At 39.0% G+C, this 12,104-nt stretch overlaps 1 protein-coding gene across 1 annotated transcript in view; it reads left to right on the plus strand.

The window, feature by feature from the left end:
* Positions 1 to 1,891: 1,891 nt before the first annotated feature.
* Positions 1,892 to 12,104, plus strand: part of FAM234B (family with sequence similarity 234 member B) — a 35,348-nt gene continuing 25,135 nt past the window's right edge. Inside the window, exon 1 of the mRNA XM_079140040.1 lies at positions 1,892 to 2,115. Within this exon, the coding sequence (XP_078996166.1) occupies positions 2,079 to 2,115 (37 nt within the window). The 5' untranslated portion in view covers positions 1,892 to 2,078. The remainder of the gene's footprint in view (positions 2,116 to 12,104) is intronic.

Consider the following 12,104-nt stretch of genomic DNA (forward strand, 5'->3'; position numbering starts at 1 on the left):
ACTGATCTCCCTTTGATTTTCATGAGATACCCAACTCCCACCTTTGTTTTCCTTTTTCCTCTCCAGTTTCCACATATTGGAGAAAACATATGACCCTTGACTTTGAGTTCGTTTTATTCTGCTTAACATAATTTTCTCAAGTTCCACCTGTTTTCCTGCAAAGAACATCATTTCATTTTTCTACAGTTGAATAAAACTCCATTGTTTATATATATACCACATTTTCTTTATCCATTCATCCATTGATGGACACCTAGACTGTTTCCATTGTTGACTGTAGTGAATTGAGCTGCTATAAACATGGGTATGCACATATCACTGTAGTAAGATGCTTTCATTCTTCAGGGTAAATACTGAGAAATAGTATAGGTGGGTCATATAGTGGTTCCATACCTGTCTTTTGAGGAACCTCCATACTGTTAATCAAACTTTGAACTACAATTTTACTTTACTCAGCTCACATAAGAAGGGACACTCCTGGATTATACCTTTGATGAAAAAAATGGACAGATTCTTTTCTCCTATCCTATACAACTTGGCTGTTCAGTCTACTTGTACCTTGTTGTAGAAGCTCAAGTTTCTGTTGTTCTGCAACTAAAACAATTTTCCTACATCCTTCTCATACTGAAAGTTCATTTTTTCTGTCTTCATATCTCACTCATGTGTTCTAATAGCTAATCTGATATTAAGCAAGCAACTACTGGCTGATTGTGACTTACAGTGTTTCTTTTCTTAGATGACCTACATTGATGTAAACTCTAGTCTTTAATCATACCTCCAGAGAAGTAGTAAACAGTGAAAATTCTGAGTATTGTTGAATGTTGAAAAAATTAACACATAAATTGCTAAACCATTAAATTATCATTAATCTTATAATTTGTTATGCTAAAATTTTAATTATTAAAACATTAATAAATTAACTATCAAAAGAAGAGTTAACTCTAATAAAACACTAGTTGCCAAGCACTGTTCTAAGTACGTTATAAGTATACAGTTAATTCTCAGGACAACTCTGTGGAACAGGAATTATTTTACCCCCATTTTGCAGATGAGGAAACGAAGCAGGAAGAGATAAGCAAATAGCGGTAGGTTTAGTGGGTAGGAAATGATGGAGTTGGGTTTTGACCTGAGGAGGCTTGGTTCCAGAGTGGGTGTTGTGTCAGTCGGTGGCTTTTTTTTTTTTTTTTCTTTTTTTTTGGCAAGGAAAAGGTGATGGGAATGGTTGCTAGTTTCTCAGATTACTCTGGCAGCATAGCCCTATCACAGTTCCTCAATGGGATGAGGCAGCCTCTGAAGCTGCCTTGGAGCTTTTGTTCTGACACTAAGAAACCGTCATATTTGCAGCTTTTTCTCCAATAAAAAAAGGAGATGGTGGGGGTCGGGGGACATGACTAGATAGTCTCTATGATCGTTCCGTTTCCGAGGTAATGTAATATCTTCAGCATTCCTGCACCAAACTGCTGATCTTTGGGTGTCCGTGGGGAAAGAAGCAAGTTTGTACCTGCATCCCAGATCTTGCAAGCTAGGAGCTGTGGGGGAGGGTGCTGAATAGATACCTGGAAAGCACTGGGAGCAAGAAATGAAGGTTAGAGTTCCGTGAAACTTCAGTTTGTACCAAAGAAACACAACAGACATACTTCCTGGGTTGTGTGTTCTAAACAGATCGTACTTTTAAATTTTCACAGCAAGCTTGTGAAGTAGGTAGTATTGTCTCCATTTTAAAGAGGAAGTTGAAGCTTCCCAAGGTGGCCCAATCAGCAAGTGATGCAGGTAGGATTCAAATCCAGTTCGTAGGATTCCAAAGCCCACGCACATTTCACAACCCGCCCCTCCCTAAGTATCTGTTATCTCATCCCAGTCTGTCCGCAAGGTTATGCGGTAGTTATTATTCCAACCCCATTAGACAGACCAGACAAGTGGGACAAAGTGGGGAAGAGACTTGCGCCCGGCCGGGCCGCGTCCCGTCTGGGCTCCGCGGCTGGTCCCACCTTCCCAGGTCGCAGCCCCACGCGCCGCGCGCTGCGAACTACACTTCCCGGCAGGACGCGGTCGCGCGCACGCGCACCCGGGCCTCCGCCATGGCGACCGTGCTGTCCAGGGCGCTCAAGCTCCCCGGTAAGGAGTCGCAGCCACGCGACCACCCTGCCCCGCCGGTCCTGGGGAGAGAGAGGCAAGGTTCTGGGGGCGAGGTGGGCCGGGACCGGGCCCCAACCCGGGTGATGCTGCAGGCGTCCGGAGGCGAGGAGGGTGCAACCCCGGCGCCTGGGGTCCCTGCACCACCAGGGGGCGGGAGGGCTTTCGGAGAGGAGGGGGTCGCGGGCGCGGGGCGAGTTTGGGAGACTCGAAGGGGAGGGACCGCTGGAGGCGCTCGGGTCTGGTGCCCCGGAGCCGGCGAGAGCTGCTGCGGCAGGGACTGTCACAGCGCATGTCGCCGCGGCCCCAAAGGGAGGGCTGGTGAGGGGAGCATCCTTCCCCAAGCGCGGCGGACGAGGTACCGCGGAGACGCCAGCTCCTGCCTTGGACCGAACCTAGGCGGATGCAGAGGGCGGCGGCACAGTTAGTGACCTTCAGTGAAACTGCCTCTCTACCTAATGACAGGCAGTGACCCAGCCGGGAGCTAGGTGAAACAGGTATTTCTCTTCCTAGTGCATAGAAGAAAATGAGATTAGGAAAATGGCTAATTGAATTGTCTACGGTCACATAAGCAGTATTGGAATAGCCTGGCCTTGAACCTCAGAAGTCTCTATTTGACTGTAGACCTTGAGATTTTGACTACATTTGGCTGTCAAGCTAAGCGTGGGAAATGATTGGCACTTGTAAGTTGCGGGTAAGGTATGGGATATTCTTTAAAGAAGCCCTGGTGGTAATGACAACTTCCAGAGCTGATTCAGGACTTTGGGCAGCAGCTTCAAGGTTTTGTTTTGTTTTTCATCTTAAACTTCTGGGATGGGACTGTACTGTTAGAAATTTGCTCTTTTACTAAAAGTACGTTTAATCTGCCCAGGTAAATTTTAAACATTAAGACTTTAAAAAAATTATGATTCCACTTAAATACATTTAAAACATTACATTTACTTGCTGATAACATAAAAGGGGTGAAGAGAAAAGTATTTGCTTTCGCTGGCATCTTAGACAGGTCTACTTGGGTGTCTGTTATATATCCAGCATTAGGCTGTCAGGGATTGCAGGACCCTGCCTGGTTCTCCAAGAGTTTACGTTAGCTACTTTGAAACAAGACTTGTAACTTGGATGACTCTGGGTTGGATATTAATTTGCATTCCTGTCCCCAGACTTCATGACCTGAGAAAAACTTTTTTCTCCTCCTGAGCTCGTTAGCAGATTAGAAGGAACACTGATAATATCTACCTTGGAATGTGTACATAATGCTGGAATTAAATAACAGGTATGTCCAATTACCTGCAAATTCACTTTGAAGAGTGTAGCCTTAGTGTAGGACCATCTCTCAAACATGAAATGTTACACATATTTAGCCTTCTTCCTTTTAAGAGTTCTTGTTTTATTTCAGTATTGATAATTATTCTAGGAGGATGAGAATGAAGGAAAATCTTTCTTTTCACCTCTCCAGCCCTTTTTTTTTTTTTTTGTATTTTATTTAGAGATAGGGTCTCACTGAGCTGCTTAGGGTCTCACTAAGTTGTGGAGGCAAACTTTGAACTCTTAATCCTCCTTCCTTAGCCTCTCCAGTCACTGGTCATCACAGTGTCATCACGCTGGCAGGAAAATCTTTCTTTAGAAACCCCTGAGCTCTTTTGTGGTCTCACATCCTAAAGCTATGGCATTATTATTATTATTATATTATTATTATTATTATTTCCTGGAGTATTCAGTTGTAGTAACTTGTTCAGCTGATAGTGTAGGTAAAGGATTTCTATAGCCCTGTCTTTGGGCCTGAGGTTGGATAACAGCTTACCCTGATAAAGTCCAGATATAGTAGCCATATGTTCTTTTATGTGATATTGATTTTTTTCACTTGCACTTTTCCTGGTCTCCCTCTTGCCCTTTCTCTCCTGCACCCAAAATACAATTTTTGACTATATTTGTTAGATGTCGCTTTTTCATAGCTATTTTTGAATACACTGAAATTTGGGTTGTGAGATTGCTATCCTGTTTGGATTATTGTCTCATGCTACCTTAGTTAATACCTTCACTATTTTTCTGAGGAAGGCTGAAAAATAGTGGCTAAGAGTAGGAGATGGACTCAGGATCATATTCAGTCTTCACCTGCTTAGTTACCTAATCTCTTTAAAAGTTTTCTCATCTGTAATAACAATATTTTTATGGAACATTCACTACATGCCACACAATCCACTGCATATTTACCTCATTGGGTTATTTGGAATAGTAAAAGAAATGAATGTACTTAGGTCAAGTATTAACTTCTGACACATTAGCTATTATCATTATCATAATATCACAGTCCTTAGTGAATGTGACACCTGAAGGAAGTCCTAATGCAGATGTGAGCTAGTGACAGATCTCAACAATGTGTTGATGAAAGAGCAGCTGCTGGGATGTATTTCATCTTCTAGTATCCTTTCACTAAGCTCAGCATGAAAGATGTTTGGCTTACATGTATAACATGAGGTTAATTAGTAACAGAAGGATGATGTGACATTCATAGGCCCGTGGAACAACTTATCTCTTAAGTATATATATTTTTAGGCCATTTTAAAGTTTGAAGGTTAAACACTGAAGGGAACATCAGAGCATAATGTTACTTTTATGGTTTATTTTATTATGTGTGACTTAGAGTGATTATGTGCTCTAGATAAACTAATCCTTATTATGAAATATTTACCCTAAGCTGCAGTTATGTATTCCATAGTATATGTGAAGTATAGTGCATGAAACATCTGGGAATGGTATAATTGTATCCCTTCCCATTAATGTTTCCTTTGTATCAATTTGGAAATGCTATGTAGGTAGCATCCTCAGTTTTCCCAGGAGGAAAAGTAATAACTGTGGAAAGCTCATTTATATTGGTGTGTTAGGAAATCAGTGCCCTCTCCTGTGTTCTTTGCAAACCTTTCATTGATTAAAAATCTGGGTGGTGGCTGACAGCAACAAAGAAGAGAGTGAGTGTCCAGTTCCCTCACCTTTGATTTGAAGCATGGATTTGATGCCAACTCCTCAGACTGAGTGTGACCTAAGGCAACTAGGGGGGCTTCTTTATACTTTATTCTCTCTTATTGTCTTTCTGTGAGTAGACAGAGAAAAAGTTATTTAGGACTAATCTAGTCAAACCTTGCAGTCTGTAATAATTAAGCTAAAGTTTGCTTTGTATTGTCTGAAAAAATGTATTAGTATGAGAGTAAATATTATACTCCAAAGGTTGGTCAATAACTGACTGTAATCTGTGATCTTTTAAAGAAAACACAGGAGTAAGGTAGCTGAGTTCTTGTGTTGTTGCCTCTCTGCTGCAGAGATAGCATGGGTCAAAGTTCTTGGACTTCATACCATGTGTTCTTTCTCTAGGATTTTTTAAGATACCACTCCACTCTTTTCTATGTTATTGTGGAGAAGTCAGCTTGAATTTTGTTCCTGATATTAGAGACTTGATTGTTTTTTCCCTGGCCTGACTGCTCATAGCATTCCTTCTTTGCCCTTGAAGTCCAGTGTCTTTACCAAGATGTTTCAGTATTGATTATTCGGTATCTGTTTTTCTTGGACCTCTGTGTATCCTTTCTTCTTGAGTTTTAAGTCTTGCTTTATGGCAGGAACTTCTTTGCATCTCCTTTAAATATTGTTTTTGATTCTGCTTTCTTCTTTGGTTACGCCTGTGTTACCTTTATTCTCTATCTCTATCCATTTCTTCCTAGTCTTTTTAGAAACCTTAATCTTTTCCATGGGAGGTATATAGGTAGTCAGTAGAAACTCTGCTGAAGCTAGAACTTACTTGCTGCTTAACTATGGACCAGTTGTTTAAACTTCCAAACCTCAATTTGCTTTTCTAGAAAATGGAAAATTAAAATATGTATACCTCAAAGAGTTGTAAAGATTTACCAAGATGAGACAGTAAGAGGGTTTGGGGTAGAGTATAGTAAATTCTCAGAACACCCAGCCTTGATATTTCCATTTCATTGCTTTATTTTCACTGGTTGTCTTAGCCAACTTTTTGCCACTGTGACCAATAAACCTGGCAAGAAAAATGTAGAGCAGGAAAATTGTGTTTGGGGTTCACAGTTTCAGAGGTCTCAGTTCATAGACGGCTGACTCCATTGCTCTGGGATCCAGAGAGACAGAACATCATGGCAGAAGGGCATGGTGGAGGAAAGTAACTCAGGACATGGCATCAGAAAGCAGAGAGAGCTCTGCTCACCAGAGACAAAAATATGAACCCCAAAGCTATGCCCCCACTGATCCATCTCCTCCCGCCACTTCCCACCTGCCTACAGTTAATACCCAGTTAGTCCATGTCAGTGGACTAATGCACTGCTTAGGTTAAAGCTCTTGTAACCCAATCAGTTCATCTCTAAACTTTCTTGCATTGTCTTGAGCTTTGGAGGATACCTCATATCTAAACCCGGTCTATTCTTTTTTTCCCCCCGCTGGACATTCATCATGTGTTATTCCTAGTTCTAAAGGCTCGTTTGTACGTGCATTGGCTCAATAATCTCAAAACCAGAACCAGAATGAAACAAAACCTCCTCCACTAAGAGGGTGCAAGTATTCTTGCTGATCAGATGAGAAAAAGAGAAAAAGAAGCCCAGAGAGGTTCCATGCCAGACTTGAAATCCTAGAGCTGGGCTGGTCTATCCTTTAAGTATGTTTTGAGCAATGTTTATTCTTTTTTTAAAAAAAATATTTTTTTTTTTAGTTGCAGATGGACACCTTTATTTAATTAATTAATTAATTTATTTTTATGTGGTGCCGAAGATCAAATCCAGTGCCTCACATGTGTGAGGCAAGTATTCTACCACTGAGCCACAACCCCAGCTCCTCAGCAATGTTTATTTATTTTTTTTGGCTGATTCCAATAAAGATTTCTTTTCTAAAATTGCTTTATTATTTTCTTTCATTATTTTCCTGACACCTGCTTGTTTACTTTTCATCTTTTCAAAAAAAAATTTTTAACTGAATTGTCATTTCTTTCTAGAAATATTAACTTTCTATGAGCCCTTATTTCAGAGAAGACTGTTTTCTTTAATTCCTTGGACTCTGTAGGACAGCATCTCTTCATTATTTCTTCTGCCTTATGGTGTAAGTGGGTCAGCATTTGTTCTTTAGCTGATTTTGTTTGCTGAGTTTTGTCATAATCTCTTTAGTGAATATCTGTAGAACTTTGTAATATGTTACAGAGTGAGTTCTAAATAAATTAGCAAAGCTGGATGGGTAGTTGCTTTACATCTATCTCTTGTCTGATAGGCAAGGCCAAGGGAGTGTGCTGGGGCAGTTGGAAGCTAGAATTTTATGTCGACCTGTTAACTAGGTCCCTTTCTACCAGCTTTCTCCCTCTGTGCATGCCTCTATCCTGGCTAACTGGAGAACGAAGGATTATCAACAGGACTTTAGAGAGCGCTGATGTAGCATTTGATTCTCTTCCTGTTGCCAGTTTTCAATCTGTTGCCCCTGTACTTCAAATTTACTTTTGTTGACTAATCTGTGAAAGCAGATCCTGGCTCTTTGAAATACCAAATTCATTGTTTGGTTATTAACCTTTAGTCCTAGGGCACCTTTAAGTTCTCTTTTCATCTTTATATTTACTTTCCTATCACGATTTAATAATTTTTTTTTTAATATTGAATTGTTTTCTTTGAATCACTTTCTGGTTTCTGACTGGGTTCAGTCTGTCAAAAAATCAGCCTCTTCAGAACTGATGATGCTGATGGTTACTTCTCTAACCTGTTTTACTGCAGTTTGCTTTCTGTAAAGATGTCACTTACACTTTTTCTCATTGTCACACTTCCCCTTTGACTCTGTGACATTGAATGGGGCTCATAAGTATTTCTGTGACCTAGACTTGGTATTTCCAAGCAAGAAATTACAGGTTGGGGAGTATTTGTCAAACAAGGGAAGTAGCAGCTTAGAACAATTGGGCTTAGCAGCCAAGTGCCTGAATTTGAATCCTTGTTTTTCTTCTTGCAAGTTTTGTAATTTTAGACAATTTACCTCTTTATATGTTAGTTTTCTTGTTGATAAAATTGGGATAATAATATCTACCATATAGAGCTGCTGTGAGGATTAAGTGAGTTGACACATGTAACTTGCTTAGACCAGGACTTGGGATGGGAGGCACTTAGTAAATGATTTCCAGTTCTCATCATGATTACTGTTTTCCTCACTAATTCTGTGAACTGTGCTCCTTGCTGAAGATCTGCAGATATATGTGCTTGCCTTTATTGCACTTGCTCAATTAGATACAAGTTTCATTGCTTTTGACAGCAGTTTTTCATAAATTGTGGCTTGGGAATGTGGGCTGTTTCCTATCTTTTTGTGTTTTTATTTCTCTTTATTTTTCCCCCCCAATTTTAGGGAAAAGAGTATGACAGAAATGACTTTCTAAGCCATCATTAACTAGAAGCATGTACTCCTGAAAGCACCAATTCAACAGCATTTTTTTCCCAAAGAATGCATGTAGATTATTTTTTATAGTCTTATTAAATTTTTTCTTCATTTCTGTAGCATATGTCCTAACTGCCTGTATAAAAGTATATGATATAATAAAAATGAATTTCCTTTAAACTGTTTTTAAAACTAATATTTGATTAATTATTTCACTTTTTCAAAGGTGCTATTTTGGGCTATATTGCGAGGTAGAAACTGACAAGATTGAATTAAGTAGATGTCAATACTAAATTTTTCACATGGTGCTAAAATCCTATTACACAATTATAAGATGGCCTCAGTGTGTGTTCAAAATGTTAGGGAGTTTGAGTTGAATCAGCTTTGTGGTGTGATGCCAAGAAAACTACCAAGAATTTAGATGCAGTAATTGAATTATAGTGTATTATTTGGCAGGCTCCATTTCTGCCCTCCTGTTCTGTGTTCTAGAGCCAGACCCTAGACTGGATCCAGTTCTGGAAACCGTACCTTGAAAAAGCACTGACACATCACACTGTGTCCAGAGGGGGGGTCACCAGGACGGTGAGGACATCTGAAACAATGCTTCTTCAAGAAATAGGTTGAGCTGGCCAAGGTGGTGCATGCCTGTAATCCCAGCTACTCAGGAGGCCAACTTTGGCAATTTAATGAGAGCCTGTCTCAGAATAAAAATAAAAAGGGCCGGAGATGTAGTTTAGTGGTAGAGCCCTTGCCTTGCGTGTCTTTAGGCCTTGGGTTCAATTCCTAGTACTGCCAAAAATCAAAGCAAAAACCAAAAATGGGTTGAAAGAGGTGGAGGTGTTTAACCTGGATGTAAGATGACTAGGCAAGGGTAGTTGGGAGATATAATAGCAATAGTAACAATAATGAAAATAAAAGAAGCTAAAATTTATTGAGTTTGACAAAAAGCCAGATACTAACAACCATCCATATGTTTATTATCGTATTTAACCTTTATAACAGTCATATGAGGAACAATTATTATTCCCTTTCATAAATAGGGAAATTGAAGCTCCATAAAGTTAAGACATTTGAGGCCACACAATTACTAAGAAAATCAGGATTTGTCTTTATGTTTGTCTCATTTTGAAGGCCTGAGCTCTTAGAGGCTGTATTGTCTGTCTCTTCTGATTGACACCTGCAAGTTTTTAAAAGGACTTGCATGTGGAAGAGGGGTCCCAGAAATTAAACTAGGACAGATAATTGGAAACTCCTCAGAAATAAAGTCTTAAATCAGTGTAAATAATTGTTTTCTAGCCAGGCACAGTGGTGCACATCTGTAATCCCAGTGGCTTGGGAGGCTGAGGCAGGAGGATCTTGAGTTTACAGCTAGCCTCAGCAAAGTGAGGCACCAAGCATCTCAGTGAGATCCTGTCTCAAAATAAAATACAAAATAGGGATGGGATGTGGCTCAGTGGTTGAAGAGCCCTGAGTTCAATTTCTAGTAACCATCCCCCACCCCCACCATCCAAAAATTGTTTTCTAAGTTGGAAGCCAGTGGATTACCCATTACTGCTTATGTTCAGGCGTGTACCAAGTTATTGTTTAGTGGGTGTTCATGAGGAGTTATCAGATTGGATTAGGGTTGGGGGTGGATTATGTGAGCTTTAAAATGTCTTTCAATTCTGCGATTTGGGAATTTTGAGTATGTTCCTCAAGTGTACTTTCCTCTATCAGGTATACTTTTTCTTTAAAGTGTGATAAAAATAACAGACACTATGAAATGTACTATTTTAACCATTTTTAAGTGTACTGTTCAATAGTAAGTATATTCACATTATTGTGCAACCAATTTGTAGAACTTTTTCTGTCTTGCAACACTGAAACTCTGTGTCTACTACAAAACAAACCCCAGTTTCTTTCAGAAAGCCACTCTTCTATTTTCTGGCAATTTGACTACTCTAGATACCTTATGTAAGTGGAGTGACAGCATTTGTTTTCTCATTCCTGACTCGTTTCATTTAGCATGTGTCCTCAAGGTTCATTCATGTTGTTGTAAGTATCAGGATTTCCTTCACCTTTTAGAGGCTAAATAATAATCCATGGCATGTATGTATATGTATACACATAACACCATATTTTGTTTATCATATCAGGTGTATTTTAGCTAAAAACAAAACAAACGACCACTTTAAAAAGTATTAGAGTCAATATTATTGTAACAACTCATGCCTTTGCAAAATATTATAAATAGAGTTACCTGGGATGGATGAGGATTAGTGTGTACTACTCTTTTAAAAAAATGATATGCTTCATGTAAATATGAAGTAAACACAATAGGAGTTCAGCCTGAACCTGTGCTGATCCTTTGGCGTATACTTGAAGGCCAAATAAGGTTTTGAATAGGTTCCTAATAATCAGTTCATCTTCTTTTAATTTGTGTAAAAATCAAATCCAATCTTTTTTGGACAAAATGAATAGCTTTGAAAATGAAAATAAAGAGAAATTTCTAGTTATTAGGATACTGTTATACACAGTATTGTCTGAGTTTTTTGAAAAGTATTTAATGTTTTAAGAGAATTTTACAGTGTTCATTCTCTTAATCAAAATTTCTTATTTATTGTTTCCTGCATACAAAGTACTAAACTTTACACTGAAGTTTTTTCTCTCAACATCTGGTCATGGAGAGAAAAAAACCCATGTAGTATTTTATTGCTTCATGTGTTGAGCAACTGAAACATAATGTATGAAATGACATCACCACGACCAGAGGGACTCAGAGGCAGAGATTATCATCAAGGATTCTTTCTCCATAATATTAGCTGACTTATGTTTTCTCATTTATATTTCTTCTGAACAAAATATTTAATGATAGAGTTTACATTACTAACAGCTTTCCAGGTAATTTCCCCAAAAGAAACTTTCATTGATTATAGCATGAAATAAAGGTATGAAGTCATTCAGTGATTGGCAGTGAGGGCCAGGGTTAGGCTTGGGAGATGTGCCAAGTCCTTCTGTAATTTCTATCAGCTGCCCCAAGTCAACACAGAGTCTAAATAAAAACAGGGAGCTTGCTGTGCAAACCAGCTTGCAGACAGGTCTTCTACTTCCTGCCAGATTGCCACCTCTCCCAGGACGCTTCTCAGACTGGCAGTTATAGTGGTAAACACTGTTTACTGAAAGATGCACTGAACAAGCATTCAGATCACAGGGCAGTCCTGAGGAGTGAGCTCCAAGTAACACATCTCCAGATGACGTGTAGTGTTCAGCTTCTGAGTTGTCTCTAAAGAGACAATTGGGAAGTCATGAATATTGGACTGTAATTACAGAGAAGAAGCGTTCTGTTCTGTTACCAGGAAAGATAAAGACATCACAGATCTAAGAAAGTCTCAGTCAATAATGCATGTTGGGTATATAGAAAGTGGATATATGAGCCAAGATCTTTTTTTATTAGTGAGATTCAAACAAATGTAGAAAACTTTTTATAGAACTAAAGATATTTGATATTTACCAATTAAATTTTTTTCTTTTAAAATATTTCAATTTTTAATTGACATGAAGTGATTGTACTTATTAATGGTGTATAGCATGACATTTTAATA

The sequence above is a fragment of the Sciurus vulgaris genome (assembly GCF_902686455.1).
Source record: "Sciurus vulgaris genome assembly, chromosome: 5".
NCBI lineage: Eukaryota > Metazoa > Chordata > Mammalia > Rodentia > Sciuridae > Sciurus > Sciurus vulgaris.